Genomic DNA, 20,374 nt, shown 5'->3' with positions numbered 1-20,374 from the left:
CAGCTCTCTCCTTCTTTGTGTGTCTCAGAAATGGAAGAAATCTATATTTATAATGCCTTAAAGTTTATTCTCTCGCCCAGTGATGAATGGGTTTCAGTAGATGGATTTTCAAAAAAATTCCCTGCCTGAGTCACCGCATGCTGACTGGCAGTGGCATTACTTCAGCTGCTGCGGCTTTTCATTATCACACAAACACACACGCACACATGCACGTATTCTCATGCAATCTACCGTAATACGTGAAGGAGGAAGTAGTAGTTTTGGTTAGTTTAATCTATAATAATGTCATATTGTTATGAGATGATAAGCTGTTTTGTAAGTAGAACCTTGACGTTAGTTAAACAGATGTTACTTCAAAGTAAGTTACATCTGTCAAATAAATGTAGTGGAGTAAAAAGTACAATATTTACATAAGAAATGTTTTTGAAGTTAAAGTATAAAGTAGCATAAAATGCAATTACTTTTGCTCAAAACTGTATTTAAGTACACTTGACGAAGGCTGCAACTAACAATTATTTTCATTGTCGATTAATCTGTCACGTATTTCCTCAATGTTTGGTCCAGATGTCAGAAAATGGTGAAAACTGTAGATCAGTGTCTCCCAAAGTCCAAGGTGACGTCCTTAAATGTCTTGTTTTGGCCTGACCAACAGCCCACAAAGCCAAAGATATTCAGTTTATTGTCATAGAAGACTAAAGAGACCAGAAAAAAGAAGCTGGAATCAGAGAATTTTAACATTTTTTTCTGAAAAATTGACTCGAAATGATTAATCAATTATCAAAATAGTTGGTGATTGATTTAATAGTTGGCAGCTAATCGATTAATTGACTAATCGTTGAAGCTCTAAATGTGATTTTCCATTATTGGATAGAAAATAGTTTCAGATATTTGTATTTTTATCAGACTAACTTAGATATAAAGTCTATTTGCTATTTGCTTTGGGAAAAGTAAGCAATTTTGATCATTTAAGAATTATGTTTAAGGAAACAACATATTTCTGGACTTAAATTGTGCACATCAGAAATTTACTCAGGTAAGATACAATTATTCGTACATACATTTACACTAATCACTTGGATACACTCCAAACAGCTGACCAGGCTAGGTGAGTGGGACGGCCTGTTGCAACCCCCACCTTTTGTGATGCGTGACAAGGCAGACACGGCACGTTTTGAAGCCTGATGAGGAGGCCGCTCAGACGAAGGAGGAGACACTGTCTCATGGTTGTGATAATGAAAGAAATCCAAGAACTCTGATTATGCAGAAATGTGTGCACTCTTAACCCGTCCGCTAACTGTGAGATGCCACAGACATGACATGCTCGTACTATTTCATCAGAGAGATCAAAAACAAAGATATTGTTGACGGAGGCACAGTAGAGGGAAGGAAAACCCCTTCATTATCTCATAAATATTGATCTTTTAAATGCATATTAATATTAGAAAACAACAATAACTGTTCAGCATCTTGACACATGTTGCCTTAAATGTCACATGCTTAGTTGTGCCATGTGCTTTGTGCTTTGTCTGCAATTTGTTCTTTGTCACTGTATATAATCCCTATAGTCCAGCGTGCCGTTCTGTATTAATGTATTGTTTATCAAGGGTGTCTCGGTTGTTGAATCCATGTAAGGTTAGTTTTCAGGAGTTGGCTGCCTTGTGACTGGAGACTTTCTGCCTCTCCTCTTCCTTTCACCTTGTGCCCCTCAAACATAAGCCCGGTGGTAGCAAACATTACGCAAGCTTTTGGCTGACTATCCCAAGCCAGGAGCACATGGTGGAGTTACAGGTTTAGTAGGAAAACAAGATCACACATCGAAGTGCAGGGGGTGGGTCTGTGTAACTGCAGGTCAAAAGGAAGAGGGATGGGCCTTCATAAATAACTTTAGGTGGCAACAACCCCATTTCTACGACTGCAGTTCAGGGGCTATTCCACAATATCCTGATGCTTTATAGGGATACAGTGCAAAAGTTTCAAAGTAAAATGAGGATGCTTTCAAAAATAAAGCCATGAAAAGTTTTTATTTGTCAGTTAACTTCTTGCAAAGTGCAGTAAACACTAATATTTGGTGTGACTATGCTCGCTTTGCCTTTAAAACAGCACCAGTTCTCCCCGGTACACTTGAACATAGTTTTTCAAAGTACTTGGCAGGTACGTTGTTCCAAGCATCTTGGAGAACTTTCCACAGTTCTACTTCTGTGGATTTAGTCTGTCTCAGCTGTTTCTGCCTCTTCATGTAATCCCAGACTGACTCAATGATGTGGAGATCAGGGCTCTGTGGGGGCCACACCATCTGTTGCAGGACTCCTTGTTCTTCTGGTCACTAAGGATAGTTATTTATGACTCTGGCTGTGTGTTTTGGGTCGTTGTCATGCTGCTGAATAGGTTTGGGACTGTTCAGAGGCCTGTCTGATTATTGCATAATGGATAAGAATCTAAAAGTCTAAAGTGCCTACAACTTTTGCACAGTGCTGTATATCTGCAGATAAAGATGTTTGTTTAAACCCCAGAATTGTAATGTTGCTGTGTGTCATTGTATCTGATAGATCACCCTATAGATTTCCATAATGAGTCTATGACTGCAACACTGAAATATCATTCAACACTTTTTCAGAATTGCCTCCACCAACGCTCCAACATGCATAATTAGTGGCCTCAGCACTTAATTTAAACCTCAGTAACCCAACAGTGTGCCAGTCAGCACAAACTCATGCTGTGCAGCCAAACATTGTTCAAATTCACATAACTTACTAACTCTAGTGGAGGTGGTAAATGAGTGTAAAATCATGCACAAAAAAAACTAGAATATTTAATAAATTTCTGGTTTGAATATTTCACTCAGTATAAACATCCAATAGCTTTAACCGAGAGCTGGAATGAGCCAAACTGTCAGAAAGTGTGGAATAAGATCATTTTTCTAAGCTTAAGGCGAAAACTTCATGTTTAAAGGGTTAACATTAACCTTTCTGAACTCTGCCCCCCTCATAAAAACATTCAAAGCTTGCAGCTATATGAACATGTCAAAGTAAAAGAGCTCAAAGCCACAATTTAAATGCTTTGTTAAAGGTTAGAACACGTCATTTTGTCTGATGTATTGAAAGGACCTCAGGTACAGTATGTGTGAACCAGCAGGATTTGCAACAACATTCCTGTATTATCTAGTATAAACTGTACAGTACAATACACTATATGCACGTGTTAAGACGTATGGCTGTACCTGTGAATGTATTCATGTAGTGCACATTTAGTTCGTCCAATAAAACTGCAGAAGATGCTTGAAGTTCCCTGTTAAAAAAACGTTGCATACTTTTCTCTGGTGGTAAGGTCATAGTGCCCCGGAGTGCGGATCGTACCTTTTCTTAGAAACCTTCACAGAGTAAACTTCTAAGAAGCAAGTTGACTCTCGATAGGAAAAGACTCAAACATAACCTCTGGCAAAAATGAACGCGCTTAAGGTATTACAGGGGGAGGACAGCTTGCTGATGAAATGTAAAAACAAGTAATTCTTTTGGAAAAGACTCCAGTGTCCTTAAAAAGTCCTTTAACACAGAGGGAGTTACCAAGGATTTTGCAACAGTCCTTGTTTTTCTTCCAACTGTGTTCCAGTTGTGCTCTGGAAAAACCTTTTGTATTCTTTTTTTGCACTTTGCTCTCCTTACATAACCGTGTATAACAATGCATATTTGAAATGAATCATGTTTTTAAATTCTTGGAAATCTTTTAGATTGAGCAACACACCAACAACTCAGTCTGTTCCTTGTCAGCACACAGTTGAAATGTTATTTATTTCCATGGACGTTTGAACTGGGCTGTAATCTTTGTGTCACTACTTAATGTCTGAATAACCGGTTGTGACACAAAACTATCATGGTGCATTAGTTTTCAGAAACAAATGATTGGGTGTAAGACATGTTAGAAATGGAATGACACACAGTTACTTTCATTTTTTAAAAAATTCAATTCAATTCAGTTTTATTTATATAGCGCCAAATCACAACAAAAGTCATCTCAGGGGACTTTTCACATAGAGCAGGTCTAGACTGTACTCTTTAATTTACAGAGACCCAACAATTCCCCCATGAGCAAGCACTTGGTGACAGTGGTAAGGAAAAACTCCCCTTTAAAAGGGAGAAACCTCAAGCACAACCCAGCTCTAGGTGGGCGGCCATCTGCTTTGACCGGTTGGCTTGACACTATATTGTGACTCTATGGTGCGATTACACTGATTTATGCTATTGTGCAAACTGCAGGCAAGATTACAGTAAACAGAGGAACACTTCCATGTCCGTAATGGAAAGGGAAATTAGTGTTTGTTGTGGTTTGCAGCATATAATGATGTAAAAATATCCTCATATACACAAAGAGATGCATTGTGTTACACTTTGATTTAATCGTCTTTTGTTGTGTAGTATTGTGACTTTCAGAGCGAGATTGTAGATTAATCTACTGATTATTTTTCTCTATTAGTTAATTGATTGACCTTGTAAACCTCAGGAAATAGTGAAAAAATAACATCATCATCCTGAGAGCCCCAGGCTCATGTAAGACAAAGAAAAACAGCCAATTCTTAGTGGAGAAGCTGAGCAAATGTTTGCCATTTCTGCTTAAAAAATAACTTAATGATTAATCAGTTATCTGAAGTGGCATGGGTTTAGGTTGAACTATATGAAATAACTTTCCTCTGGGCCCCCTCTTGAATAATTCATAATCTTACTGAAAATTTTGTGGGTCCCCTCTAGCGGTGGGCCCCTAAAATCATGATTCCCTTTCATTCCACTCACTGCCGCGCTGCATGAGGCAACAACTAACTCACGAGCAACAAAACCGTTAAGGGTGTGTGCTCATTCCTACATTTGCTGAGTCACATTATCTACCAAACCCTTTCTCTTACGTGTAAATAATCACACTGTACCATCAAAACAACAGGCAGACACTGCTTCGTAAACCCTGACAAGAGCTGGACAAGCTTCAGTCTGATTGGTTGCAGCCTGAAACTCTTCCCCTTGTTCTTGGCCTCTTTCCAGTACTTCCCCTCATGTCTTGAAACTGCAGAGCCCTTCTAGGCTGTCTGGTACATTCCAGAGGAGAAAAACACATCCGAGGGAGGGAGGGAAGAGCAGAACGCTGCTCATCTCTGCCAGAGTACAGTGGAGTGGTTAGAGGAAATGACTCCACTGAATAAGGAGGGAGAGAGAGGAGGGACAATCCTGTAAGAGGATCAGGTTTCAGGAGGCAATGAGGTCATGTCAGCGTTTGATGTTATTGGGGCAGATAGTTACATCATGTAGGTTTATTAAAATGTGTATTAACACTGTCTTGAATGAAGGAAGGGAACTAAAAATTATATTTCAGCTGTGAATACAGTGACACACGTGCGATTTGGTGCATAAACATCCAGTTTCGGTGACTAACTGACAGGTCATGACAGATAATGACCCCTGGCCTTCCTCCAGAGGTAGTGGTGAAAGAAGTATTATAATCATCACGAGTCAAAGGCTCTTACATTTGATTTTCCACCTGCGTGAAGTTGTGGAAAAGTACTGCACTGTAAGTGCATTTTTGAGGTATTTGTGCTTTTCTTTTCCATGTGATGCCACTTCACACTTCTACTCCGCAACATTTCAGTTAATATTGTATTTTTTACTCCATCACATTTACTTCAAACCTACAGTTACGAGCTACTTTTCAGTTTAAGGTTTTACATAAAAAACAACAAATTCACAAATAAACCCATATAATAACACAGAGTTTAGTGGGGACAACTTGTCTTGGTACAGGTGTTTATGACTTTATTCCTCCTCTATACCTCTCAGATGGTTTCATTTAAATAACTTTTCGAGGCCCTAAAAGGTAAAAAAAAATGTCAATACTTCACAAAACAGCAACAATTAAAAGTCCTAATAATTTGTACAAATTTGTCTGAACTCTTGTGACCCTTTGGAGGGGGCCCACATCTTGATTAGGAACCACTAACTAGCTCCACCTCGACCAGATACAATAGTAAAATGCTACTTATGCACCGGTACATCAGCATTAAAGGACAGCTTCACAATTCTTGAAATCTGTCTTAAAACAACAGTCAAGTGCCCACATGAACAGAGAAAGAGGTTTTCATCATTCCTCCTGTTCACACTTACCATTAAAAGATCCCCTTCAAATGTGCTTTCAATCTAAGTGATGGAGGACAAAATACAGTGTGTCCACACAGTCATTTTGTGCGAAAATGCATTTAAAAGTTTATGTGAAGCTTATAAAAGGCTTCAGCAGTCTGAGTTAGTCATATCAGGGGCTGACTGCCTTGTGACTGGGGGCTTTCTTCAGCGTTATGAAGGGATCTTCTGATGGCTTAGTACAAACAGTAGGAATGATTATGTCAAGAAAAACCTATTTCAGAGTGTTCATTTGGGCACATGACTGTTGTTTTAAGACAGACTTGAAAATTGTGAAGCCATCCTTTAACCTAACGACCTAATAAATAATAATATACCAGTCATGGGAATTATTTACCTTGTTCTTTTTAAGTTCATTTTGCTGATACTCCTTTTGCACTTTACTAAGTAGGATTTTGATTGCAGGACTTTTACGTGTAATGGAGTATTTTGACACTGTTGTATTAGCACTTTCACTTAAAGATCAGAGTATTTCCTCCACCACTTGTGTTTACTTTGGCGTGTTTCTTGTGTGCAGAATTGCTGCTCATTATTTATATAATCCACAACATTATGACTGACAACTGCCTCTAAATCTAATCAACAATGTCGTCCTCAAGCCTGTTTAGGACCATTGTTGACCCGATCATGCAAAGCCGAGTTCATTCATAACAGAAAAGTCTCTGTATTCATCACAGTACAGTCTGGCCTGTTTTCTTACATAACCAGCTTAGAGGAATCATTAACCCAAATCAGGCTCCATTTCCCCTCTACATGACTATAAAGTGGGACATTGAGCAGATTTCATGAGGGCAACTACATTAACTGCATGATTACAGTATTTCCCCATCACACGGCTTTTGGTATCTGATGCCACCCAGTGGACGATTTTGAACACTGTCAAACATGTGTTGCCACCAGAGTTTTGTCACGTGAGGTTCAAGTCTCATGTGACCTTCAGCTGCAAAGAGTATCTGCAACAAACACCTGCAGGTTTGACATCTGAGAACCTGCCTGGTGGCCCAAAGCCCAAAGTGTAAAATAACATTGACGTGATAGTATTGGAGTCACCAGCAGGCCATTATTGTCTGACTTAATATTTTGGGACGGTTTGATCATAAAACGCTACATCACTGCTTTTACTGTTCAGTTAGTCTGTAAAATGCAACAGATGTAAGTGCTAAAACTGACTGAACTGTTGACAGATTTGAAGGGTTACAGAATAATATCTTTTCTACCTGGGAAAAAGAAAATAATCAGAGTAGCTTCAGGAAGGAAAACCAGTCAGTGTTAATCTAAAGACAGATTACGAAATTCAAATTACAACAGAGTAGAGAATTTTAATGAAACAACATAGCAATTTTATAGATGAACAGTAACAAATCGTACTAATTTTAGATCTTTTTTAGACAGAAAGAAACAGAAGCATCCTGGAATGATTTGAGATTCAAATAAAATAGAAAACAAAAAACATCAACATGAACATACGCCTCTTAATACTGTGCTCTGATAAAATGTTACTGATAAAACTTTTAAAAAGGAACAGAACACCTCACATGACATGGTTCTTGGTTAAAACCTACAGTATGCAGCTAAAATAGATTACAGTACTTAAATATAAAAATAGACTCTTTTTTTGAATTCATTTGTTCTTTAAGTTCTCCGCTGCAGTCTTCTAGATGGACGGATGTGTTTGTCCGGTGTGCATCCACAGGTCAGCTGTGCTCCCTCAGTGGCACATCCGAGAGGTCATCTCTTTCTGCGGAAGACACAAACCACATGCAGGTGCTACAGTGAGTTACAGCGGTGAAGGTGCTTAAAATGTATATTAGTAAGCTAAGATGCAACTTTGCAGATGAGAATGTGCTGGATTTTAAATTCAAAATAAAAAAAAAAGTCAAAATATCTGCTCATGTATTGCAAACACAGTAAATTGCATATTTTTTTGGTGATAGAACTATATAAGAGCATGAGGCATGCAAAACACACAGAATATATAGTCTCCCAAAACTGTAGAAAATGTGACTATACATTTAATTAGGGCTGCAACTAATGATTATTTTCATTATCAATTAATATATCAATTATTTTGTTGATTAATCGATTAGTCGCTTGGTCTATAAGATGTCAGAAAATGGTGAAAAATGTTGCTCTTATTTTGTCTTATAATCCAAAGATATTCACTTTACTGTCACTGAAGTTGACAAGTAAACAAAGTAAACTTTCTTTAAAAAAAATAACTAAAAACGATTAATCTCTTATCAAAATAGTTGGCGATTAATTTTCTGTGGATCAACTAATCGATTGATCGACTCATCTTTGCATTTCTACTTCTAAATAGCGATCACTTCACAATGGGACAGTTTACCCACTTCTTTACTTTTTACTTCCTCTAACAGCTTATCAACGATCTATTTGTATTGATCTCTGCGTTAGTTGATAAGTAACAAGTTGCAGTACAGAAATGCTAACAATATGTTTGAGGTAATTTTACATAGTTTGTCCACCAGATGGCGCTGACAAGCTTTTTTTTTTCAACTGTAAAATATATCACTCAGGACGTACACTTAACGAAAATGTTTTACGTTATGTATTTATGTAAAAGCAATATTGTCTGATATACTGTTATCAGATTTGTATTGAATATCAATATCGGTTTCAGCTTCAAAAATCCAGTATTGTTATGTTATTACGCATTTCAATGCCATATCTTACTTTCATGTGACTTTGTAAAGGTAGCAGGTATCATTATACATTTATTCAAATAATTTATGATTATTATATTAACTCTGTCCACATCTGACACAGTTCTATTCTTTAAAAAAAGATCTACACTAGAATTATTCATCCAAATAATGATTGATGATGATAAATACAGTACAGCTCTTAAAGAGTTCAAGGTTGTGTATCTATAACTCTGTAATTTGTACATAGCTCAATGCTTTTGTTCACAGTTTCGTTTCCACCTGCATGCTACATCTTTGACTCACCAGAGGCTCGAGCTCTTTGTGGTCGGTGAGGTTGAACTCAGTGACAAAGTAATAGAAATGCTTGTAGCAGGTGTTGACGTGAGCCTCGGCCCCCATCTGGCTCACACGGTCAAAGTGGTGGATGTAGACGTGGACAAACACCCGGAACAGACGTGACAAAATCTTCTTAGCCACCTGCATGAAGGTCTTAGGGAATGGAGTACCTGGGAGTCAAACAGATGGAGACATGAGAACACAGCAGTCAATCCACTTTTTGTTATCTGCTCCACAGAGAGAAGTTTAAAACACATTTAAAATATTGAGGTTTCGAAGCCATTGGTTATAAAATACTCTTGTTTTTAACCTTCTTCTGTCCTCTGAAGCCCCCTCAGGTTGGACACCAGTGTGCTAAAAAGACCCAACCAGTATCAGTATATACGTGAATGGAAAACCAACACATCTTGGTCAGGGGGGGATAAGCCCCAGCTCTAACCAAGTGATTAATTTAGTATGTCGTTTTGCTTTGACTAATTCAATAACAGTTCAGGAATCTGTTCCAGAGGACAGGAGCGTCAGAGGTCGTTTCTATTCATAGTGTGTTGTACATTGTGTGACCCATTTTTAAATCCATTGCTTGGATGTTTCTGTAGTTAGTCAGATGCCGAGCCACAGCAACACACGTGCGCGGGGCTACAGACGGAGATAATAGAAAACCAAGAATGCCGTGACAACAGAGGATGGTGTGCAATGTTTGCAAACACTGTGTGTAATCTAATAAATGTGGCCTTACAGATTTAATCTAAAACATCTTTTAGTTGTCCATTGTGGCTTCAAATTTTACATGCCTTCACTCCGCAGAAGTGTATCTGCTTCTCGTTTTATTTTGTTTTTTCTACATGACACGTCCCTGTGGATCATGCTGGATTGTTTAGTCCGTTTCATCCAGACAGAAAATTAATTGGTGACATTTTTAGAAGATTGGTCAAGTCATTTATTATGTAAAAATACCAAATATTAGCTTGTTGCAGCATCTCAAATATGAGAATTTGCTGTTTTTCTCCATTTTAATATCATCGTTATTTGAATGCCTTTGGGGGTTTTTCCACAATAAGCAATTTTAAGACATCACTATGAGCTCTTGTGACTTGGGATGGACATTTAGCATTGTTACGGACTAGATAATACCTTGAAATTGCAGAGTTGACAATAGAAATGATGACTGGTCACAACCTTACGTGTGACATGAGGAGTCTATGAATAGGTGGTGGCTTGGTTAAACACACAAGATGACTACAGTACTTGTTTCGTTTTGAAGACATTTGATTTGAACCATGAGATCCTTTACAGCATGACTAGTATAACTTTAACATGCTAAGGTAAGCCAGTTTCCTGCAGTGGAAACCCCCCACTGGGCACAACCACCAAAAATCCTGTGACCTAATTCTGGATGTTCACACACCATCTGCAGCTAATCTCAACACTTACCGACGTTAGTGGGGAAGATGTTCTCGTTGTTGATTTGTACCTCGATCCAGTCCATGAGAAGGCTCATGTATTTGGGGGCCGACAGGGCAGTCGGCCTCTTGTACTTTTGCTCGTCCTGCCAGCGGTATTCGTACTTGGGCCCACCGGACATTACGGGGCAGGTTTGATCGGTGCAGGAGTCGCTGATGGTGCCGTAGATGAGGTTGATGCGGTTGAAGAAGTCGACCACGTGGACAGCCACCCAGTCGTTGAGGTCCTCCCCGTGGGGCAGCTGCACGGCCTGCTTCAGGTCCAGCCCCGCGTTCAGAGACGCCTGGGCCTTCTTGTGCAGCTCGAAGCGCTGCGTCCCGGGCTCAAACTTGCGCTTGGGCCGGAATGTCCTGTCTTTGTTGAAGACTTGTTTCAGGGCCATGGACATGGTCGCATGTGGTGGTGACCGGCGATTAGTTTGAATGCTTCTGGTGAATTATTTACTGTTGAAATGGAAGCAGTCAAAAGGTTGTGTAAACAACCAGCAGAGTTTTTGTTATGGACTGTCTTTTGTTATTTGTTTGGACTCAGTGTGTGATCCTGCGTATGATAAAAAGAGAGGAGAGGAAAACAAAAGAGTGAGAGTTTGGTTAATAGATGAATTGCAGATCTTAATTGAAGTTATATTTTCTATTAAGCCTGATTTTTAGGAAACACTGATTCCTTATATTTTGCAAAATATTACAATCTATGGCTACAACTAACAATTTACTTTCATTATCAATTCATTTCATTTTTTGTAGTTATTTTCCTTATCAGTTATTCATTCAGTAGATAAAATGTCAACCATGATTTCCCACAGTCCAAAACACAGATACATTATCTATTAACTGTCAAAAGACAAACAAATCCTACCAGTTAAGAGGCTGGAAGTAGGTAAAGTTTAGCTTTCAAGTTTGAAAAACTACTCAAAAGATTAATTGATTAAGAAAATAGTTAGATTTATACTCTGTTGATCACCTTATCAATCGGTGAACTCATTATTTCTGCTCTGTTACAATCTCTCAAGCTTATTAAAGTCCTCCTCCACTCAAAAATATTTTTCTTTGTGATCCTACAGCTTCACTGCAGAATGAGTTTGGCACTAGAAGGCTGTTTTCATATTTGTCTGTTGAAAGTGGAAAGTTTCTCTTTGCTCATTGAAAATCTCATTTTAAGCGGAGGGCGTACAGCATGATTTGTGACGTCACAAATAGTTTGGAAGCCTATTCTGGTCCAATAGTCAACTTATACAAGTGCGATGTCGAAACTTGAAGCCTCCAGTGCACAAACACTGAGAACTGACTTTACAGTAAAAAAGGAGACATTTTGTGTCCAGCATTTGAAATGAAAAATATTTGGATATCAATAGATCCTGGAATTTTTTAATGAGGGAGAAGGAGTAGATGTAATTTTAAGGATTTTAACAAGATAATTGAACTTTTTATTTTGTGGAAAACCATATAAGCCACAAATTATTATTCAAAGTAGCTAGAATATTTTATATACATCTTAAACATGTCTGGAGGGGATCTTTAAACATATAACAAATTGTAGTTTGTGGGGAAATTCCACAACATTAACATGTGTGTCCCAGTTTTCGCATTGTCTCAGAACTAATCTTGCATGCAGGGAAGCAGTGAAGTGTTTAAGCCCCTTACTCACTTTCTTAGGCTCTAATATAAAACTTAAATCCATAATGTTTATCTTGGGAGCTGGCATGAAAGATGGAGATCAATTAAAGATTAAGCCATAAATTTAAAGTGCATGAGCATAAATAAATGAGTGAATATACCGCATGCATATTTTAATCGAAATGTCATTCTCATCATTAAATACAGAAAAGTTTACTGTTATACTAAAGTTTATCTTCCACTCAATAGTTGCCTGAGGAGGTCGATTCAAATACATTGAAGATAACCTGGATTCACCTCTGACCTCATCATCTCAGGTAAGATAGATAGGAAAACAGAAAGCTTGCATTGAAGACGATGCATGGTCTCGCAGTGAACATGACTCATTTCCTATTTCAGGCACTCATTTCGCCTTGAAACTAAGAATCTGCGGAATTACAATAAAACACAAGTCAAACCGGCTGTTACTAATATAACAGGACCATATTAGACTAATGTAACGTTACACCTCCATTTAAATACGCTCATCGCATCTCTGTCGTAACTTTATGCTGTTTTAACCTATTTTCCGAGATAAAAGCCAAGAGATTAAACAGCAGGGCACATGACGACTGTACCAAGTTTATATGACGTGACTAGCTAACTCGGTCGGACTTGTTGCTCATGAAAACAGCTTAAAAAAACCCAAAATGCAGCACAAATCCACATCATTCCCACTTAATTCACATCACATTTTACATAAATCGGACTAAAAACAGACGTTTTTTCAGACTGGTGATCAAACGGTGACGAAATCGCACAGTTGAAAAAAGCCACTTTCGCGAACTTACTTGTTGTTCCGCCTTCCTGTTCCGCCAGTTTCCTTCGATATTTTATCGAAAATTATCTGGTTACTGATCGATGGCTCTACGTCAACGACATACGCAGACTACATTATGGAGAAACGGTGCGATTCATGTTGTGGAATTACTGTTAATTCAATAAACATGTCACTTTAATAAAGAAACTAACGGCTGACTCCTCCCTGCCGACCGAAAAGTGTACCGACGTCAAGCTCGCGCCTCTCAGAGCAACTTCCGGTACCGACTTTCTAAATAATGGAGTCCTTAATTTAGGCTCTGCAGTAATTCTGTTATGAATTGTAAAACCACAGTTGTAATAAAGATATGATCAAAGAGAGGTGTGTGTCAAATAACAATACCATTATTGTTTTATTTGCTCCAAAACAATATATCGATGAACAGAAGTGAGAATTAACAAACTACATTAATTCAGGTACTGTACGATATGATATGACACGATTGATATGATATAATACAATATGATATGATACAATACAATATAATACAATACAATACGACACAATATGATACGATATAATATGATATGATGCAATACGATACGATACAATACAGTACGATATGATATGGTATGATACAACACAATATAATACAATATGACACAATACAATACGACACAATACAATACGATACAATATGATTAGGGCTGGGTATCACTACTCAATATCTATAAGTTAACAACCTAAATAACCCAATACCAAGTAGTATCAACACTTCTCCAGTCAAACAATACCTGCATTTGATCCTTTTTGTATCGAGATCTAGAAAAAAAACAAAACTATTTGTTTTTGTTTCTTCGATATAATGCGACGTGTGATTGGTCCAGGCAGCGGTAGCTACAACCCATACAGTCTGTGTTGATAATACTTCATTGCACAGTTTTGTACAGTTATTCAAAAATATTTCATTAATTTCAGAATGTATTTGTGTAAAAATAAGAATTTGGAGAAGTGGTGGCATTTTATGCAGCTGAATGCTTCCATTCACATGATGGATAGCGAATGAAGTGGGAAAAAAAAGGTATCAAATGAAGTACTGTATTGGTATCGATATCACTTTACTGGTATTGGTACTGGTATCGTAATTTTTTAAATGATACCCAGCCCTAGATACCATGCGATACAATACGATACGATATGATATGATACGATATGATACAAAATAATTTATTAATCCCTCAGGGGGAAACTGAGTGTCACCAAACATATAGGACATACAACAATTAGGACAATAGGAAAAAAGCATACACATCTTAAGGTAGTACAAAATAAGGGGAGAACACAGCACCGAACATCAATGTGACTTTACTAATGTATGTTAGTTGTTATATATGACATCAACATCAACATATACATGGATACCAACATCATCACAATCCTCAGTACAACCACCATCCTAGTCATCAACATCAGATCATCATCATCGATAGTGAACAAACTTCACTGCAGCAGGTACAAAGGACTTCCTGAATCTCTCTGAAGCGCACCTGGGCATAACAAGCCTGTCGCTAAAAGAGCTCTCCAGCTCGCTAAAAACATAGTACATTGGATGATCCACATTTTGCATGACACTCTTGAGCTTCCTACCTATTCTTTGCTCCACGATCACTTGAAGGGAGTCAGTAGTCAAGCCAATAATGCTGATCAGTTTATTGATCTAATTCCTGTCCTCTGAGATTAAGCTTCATCCCCAGCAGACAACAGCCTAAAATAGGTCACCTGCTAAAATGTTTTGATAAAACATGTGTAGGAGTGACCTGCTGACATCAGAGGATCGGAGCTTCCTGAGGAAAAACAGCCTGGACTGGGCCCTTTTAAAGACGGTACTGGTGTTCTCTTTCCAGTCCAGCCTATTATCCAAAAGGACACTGAGGTACTTTTAAGAGGAAACCACCTCAATGGCCTCATCTTTAATCAGGACAGGGGTCACCGCAGCCTTTTTCTTTCTTAAGTCAATGATAAACTCCTTGGTCTTACTTATATTTAAAATTTTCATCAAACCATTTGACAAAGCCATCTACCTCCTGTTGGTATGCTAGATGTTTGTCTTTGAGGATGTAGCCAACCAGTGCAGAATCATCAACATGAGCACTAGTTTGAGGTGATGGTACTTTGTTTAAGTTTTTCCAATTTAGGAGACATTTTTGTCACTAAACCTTCACTTCAGAGGGGATATCATACTTTTTAAACCACAGCAATTATAATAACAATACATTTTATTTATAGAGAGATTTTCAAGGTACTCAAAGACGCTTTACATATGCTAAAAGGATCATAAAACAAACACAAAATCTCTCAGCCAGGTGTGGATATGAGCCTCTTTACTGAGATTTCACATCTAAGAGAAAAAAAGAAAAAATATCACTCTTGTCTGATGAAAATTTAAAACATAAAATGTTCAGCAAATACAAGGTTATTTCCCTTTGATGACAACATCTTCCAGAAAGTTTCAGGGAGTTTCCTCAAACCACAGAAGAGGATGTAATCATTAGACCAACCTCAAAGCAGGAAAATCATGAAGTAATCTTTTTTTTTTTTAAATTCTCTAAAATGTGAGAAGATTTAAGTTTTCATTTTGAATTTATTGTTGATGTTCAATTTTAGGTATTTAGGGATGACACTTTGAATGCTTGAGTGCATTTTACCACATAAAGTGACATGAGTCAGATTCTGAGCGCAGGACTTTGACTTGTAATGGACTGTTTGTCCATTGTGTTATATCCTTTCGCTTTTAATCAATGGATGTTGGTTGTGACGTCACCACTGCAAGCAGACAACAGACCCACTGACTAAAGAGGTTTGTCCTTATTTTGAAGGGGGATTTAAGGACTTCCTGTGTTGTGAGGCCTTCAGTTTCAGCTCACATGTGTTTCCTTTGATGTGTCATTATTGAGACAGAGGGCAGCCTGACTAAACACATTTATTGTGATTGCTACACCTGAACACTTTTCAAATAAAAATGTCAGAGAGTCTCCTGTCCTCCCCACCTCTTCTCTCCCTCCTTTCTCCTACTTGATTATTAATTGAATTAAAATGTATTGAAATAGATCCTCTGTGGATCCATTGGTTTTACTGTTTTAGACAGTTGACTTTATTACTAATATTTTTAATTGTATAAAATTGGATTAGTATTTTGTTCTAAAAAGTAGTTATACTGTAAGAGGAAATAATTACTGACAAATTACCCAGCTAAGTCATATAAGCTCAATAAAACTTTATTTATATCAGAAGAAAGAATGTCAACAGAAAAAGCAATAAACATGAACATTAAACAGTAAACATAAACACAAACATAACAGTGTAAGAAAGGGACAGTAATCTACATTTCTGTGTAGTGGGGTTGTACTATGTACTATGTAGTATATGTACTATAGGGCACCTTTCGTACAGGTTAGCACAATTCAAAATGCTTTACAGATGACTGACAAGTCCATAATAAGAGAGGACAAATGTAAACAGTACAAATGATTGGGACTAATACACCAATATTGAGTCTAATGCACATGTTGAAGAAAAGAATAATAATAAAAAACAATAAAATAGATCTAAAAAGAAATATAATCAGAATTAGATTGAAATGATAAAAGACAATGACATCTAAAATGGAAAAGAGGGATTAAACATAAATACAATAAAATAAATGATTAAATAAAATAAATAATGATAATAAAATATTATAATCAAAAGCAAGGCAAAAAATGTAGGTTTTAAGTTTTAAAACATGAACACTTTCAGCCGCTTTCAGATCCTCAGGTAGACTATTTCAACAGCTTGGAGCGTAAAAACTTGAAGCTGTTTCACCAAAAGTTTTTGTCGTGCACTTTGGAACAAGACTCTAGGCTGGTGCAAGACCATGAAGAGCTGTAAAAGAGTAAAAGAATTCTTAAATCAATACACACTGACAGGCAACCAGTGTAAAGACTTTAAAACAGATGTAATGTTATCTCTACTTCTGGTCCCAGTCAGCACTCAGGCAGCAGAGTTCTGACTTCATTGTGACTGATTTCTAACTTTTTTGGGGTACACCAGATAAGAGAGCATTACAGTAGTACAGCCTGCTGGATATTAAAGCGTGCATTCATCTCTTTCGTCGCTTGAAGAGCAAAATGGTCGAAATTTGGTTATATAATTGAGATGATAAAAAAAGCAGCTTTGGTGACAAACCCCACATGAGCCTTAAAGTTTAGTTCTGAGTCAAAGATGACACTGAGGTTTCTGGCCTAAAGGCTCCGGGTAATTCCTGGAGAATTTGGTTTTGTGACCTTTCTCTCTTCCTGAGTCTTAGACATACTGTTATTATACTCAGCTGAGCCCAGTGCATTTCATTGTGAATGTCCCCACTGTGTCCCTTTCTCATTCTTCCCACTGTGTGCTTTCAGTAAAAACATAACATGATTGTGTTTTGTTTTTTTTTTCCTCTGGTCCTGCCATCTCATCTGCTGGAGGACAGTAAGGTTGTCAGTGATTTCACAAGCTTGTGTTGTGATATAAATGTACACATAAACACAAGCATCCACCCTGTTCCTACATTCACACACAAACACACACACACACACACACACACACACACACACACACACACACACACACTGATAAGCAAGTCTAACATTGTCAGTCCTTTATGGTGCAGTGTATGCATCCACTGATAAAGTGTCTACTGAATGATCATCCTTGTGTGTGCTTGCATTTCAATAACAAGAATAATGGCTCATTTAATAAAAATCAATTAGATTTAAAATGATTAATAAACTATAAAAAAAGGCCACAGACATTCATTTTTGGGCAATGAGTGGATATTTTTTGTGGAATTTTCTTATGACAAAATATTTGTCGTTATCCCAACATATCAAGCTTGTTTTCTTGAGATTACAATATCATTATTTCATGATCATGAGAAAACTGTTTGCATTTGTGGTAGGGAGCACTAGGAAACGCTTCCACTAACTGCTCTTGAACGCAACCCTTGTCTGTTTGCCAGCCCCTCCCTTCCCTTCCCTCAGGCTGAGGGATATTTAAGACACCTGTTAGCTTTGTGCTTTCCTCTTGCTCCGGCCATGTGCCTTGGTTCACAGCTTTACTCTGCAGAATGATGAATGTGCAGAGTTTGACACGTGAAGGCTGCTATCATGTTCAGCTGCTGAAAGTGGACTTTATGAAACACGTTTATTTGTGACATCACAAATAGTTGGAAGACAACCGTGAGACTCACAGTCCTCTACACGACACATCCACTTTACTACATGACACACCCACATGGCATGAGGAGTGAGATGGTTAGGGTTGGAATATCAGGGTGTGTGTGTCTTGCGTAACATGCTGTCATCGGGTCATGTAGTGAAGTGAGTGTGTTGTCTGAGTCTGCAAAGACTGCAGATGGATCCTTCTCAACAAATGGGCCACTGGTCATCTTCGGCATACTCCACATACATTCTACATGACTTCTACGTCATCCTCTCTGCTCAAAAAATCCCTCAAGCCCTAAAACTCATGGGATAAGTCCTGCATATAGCTGGTGGTGGTTTCTCATTTATGATTTCACAACATTAATTAATTCCTCCATGTTTAGCCTCCGACGGCCTTTAGCCTCCTTCACAGGAATTCTATCTCTCCCCTTTTTTCCATATCTTAAGTCCTAACAATTGTTCATGTAGGTGAATCACTCTTATCGCTAATTATGTTTACTGTGTAATTGTCTGGAACATTGTTTCATGATATTCTCCTTATCTCCTCTCAGAATTGAATCATCCTCGGCATGGTAAGAATGCTTTCATTTCATTTGGGGGGATCCTGTCCTGTCTCTTATCTTCTTAAGGGCCTACGCCTGCTATGAAGATGCCTCATATCGACTGAGTTTAATCGATAAAATCTCTGTGTTGCTTATCACAATAAACATTGTTATTCACTTTCTTTTCTATTGATCTCTCATTATTGACATGAAGCTATGCCATAAGTTCAAGATCTCTGTCATCACGCTGCCTTTAAATATCATGTATGAATGTTGCTGTTTCCTTCTGTTCTGTTTCTCTGTCACTTCCTCTTTCCCACGCTGTCAAAATTCTCAATTCTGACGTCACCACACCTGACCGATGATCTTTGTGGCCTCGCTCCTCTAGCCAATCAGACTCTTGGTGCTGCTCTTTAAATATCATTGCAATTCTGCACTCTGTCTTTCAGACCTACTATATTGTGCAACCCACTTTCTCCCCATCACCACCATGACGTCCATGTTGTCCATCTCAGAGCAGCAGTTTCCTCCATCAGTAGAGCCTGAGAGCGGAGTCACACCAGCACGCTCCACTGGGCTCTGTGAAAGGATGCCACTTAGTGTGAACTAACACATTGTTTTAGAGTGTGCATGTGTGTGTGTGTGTTTCCTTTTTCCTTTGTTTTTTGTCCTTTTCCTTTTTTGCTTTGTTTTTACGTTTTCGTTTTCTTTGTTTTTTTCTATATTTCAACAAGAACAAGCCGATTTGAGAAAGTTTCATATAATCCACATCATATGGCTCACAAGATATAATATACCTGGTACATAGAGATGAAGTGATTTATATACCACTTCATGTCACACACAGTCAACACATGATGACCCTTTATACTACTGATTATTGATAATTATTATTGATTAATGGTCAATTATAATATTATTCTGAAACCATCATAAAAGACTATAATCATGAACTTTGCTAATGTTTGCATATTCAGTCATATTTTCCTATGATTCTAAACATATTATTATATGTTTTGGGCGCCTTGTAAATCGAGATTTACCATAATGTTCATCAGGCTTTTTCAATGCAAATGGCTCAGTTGTACACATTGGAGTCTACAGGGCCTGTACCTAATTTCTATTGCATCTTTAACGTATGCCAGATCTTTATGCTTTTCTGGTTTAATCTTTTTGACCGTGGCCTTTTGAGAGATGTGAATAATCCCTAAATAAGTCAGTACTTCAGAGGGAAACTGTCAACAACAAGAATAATTAACTATTAGGCATTAAAAATTATTCCAGAGGTGTGGTTTCAGCACATTGTTACTATTTGATTTTTTCATTCAGTTTTGCACCTCTGCTGTAACAACCACAAGATTTGACGGACGTTTTAGCAGACAGATCCAGCGATCATGTTCAGTCAAGTAGAAGCCTTAATTATGTCTTCAGATATCTCATTGATAGAATAAAGATTCACAGACAGAAGGATGTTATTATTCTTTTATTTTTTTAATACTTGATTTTAAGGAACTCTTACATAGTTATATACAGTCTACCATTTT

General features: G+C 37.8%; 1 protein-coding gene and 1 long non-coding RNA gene across 2 annotated transcripts; one reads left to right on the top strand and one right to left on the bottom strand.

Annotated features, from left to right (window-relative positions):
- Positions 1-7,463: 7,463 nt before the first annotated feature.
- Positions 7,464-13,319, bottom strand: mob3a (MOB kinase activator 3A). Its single transcript, XM_067596494.1, has 4 exons — positions 13,077-13,319; positions 10,604-11,173; positions 9,140-9,342; positions 7,464-7,908 (listed from the first exon to the last, which is right to left on the bottom strand). The coding sequence occupies exons 2-4, from the start codon at positions 11,019-11,021 to the stop codon at positions 7,879-7,881; spliced, it is 651 nt and encodes a 216-aa protein (XP_067452595.1). The 5' UTR covers positions 11,022-11,173; positions 13,077-13,319; the 3' UTR covers positions 7,464-7,878.
- LOC137187539 (uncharacterized) lies at positions 11,181-20,367 on the top strand. The gene is made up of 3 exons (XR_010929232.1): positions 11,181-12,563; positions 18,840-18,860; positions 19,280-20,367. It is a non-coding gene; the product is annotated as an uncharacterized lncRNA (long non-coding RNA).
- The last annotated feature ends 7 nt before the right edge of the window (positions 20,368-20,374 follow it).

The sequence above is a fragment of the Thunnus thynnus genome, chromosome 8, assembly GCF_963924715.1.
Source record: "Thunnus thynnus chromosome 8, fThuThy2.1, whole genome shotgun sequence".
Lineage (NCBI taxonomy): Eukaryota > Metazoa > Chordata > Actinopteri > Scombriformes > Scombridae > Thunnus > Thunnus thynnus.
The sequence above is the reverse complement of the archived record's forward strand: the minus strand, read 5'-3'. Positions and strand labels throughout refer to the sequence as shown.

Coding starts and splice junctions, on each gene's coding strand:
- mob3a (XM_067596494.1), bottom strand. CDS start 11,021: ATGTCCATGGCCCTGAAACAAGTCTTCAACAAAGACAGGACATTCCGG. Junction 9,343..10,603: donor CATCTTCCCCACTAACGTCG/GTAAGTGTTGAG, acceptor TTTGACTCCCAG/GTACTCCATTCCCTAAGACC. Junction 7,909..9,139: donor ACAAAGAGCTCGAGCCTCTG/GTGAGTCAAAGA, acceptor TGTCTTCCGCAG/AAAGAGATGACCTCTCGGAT.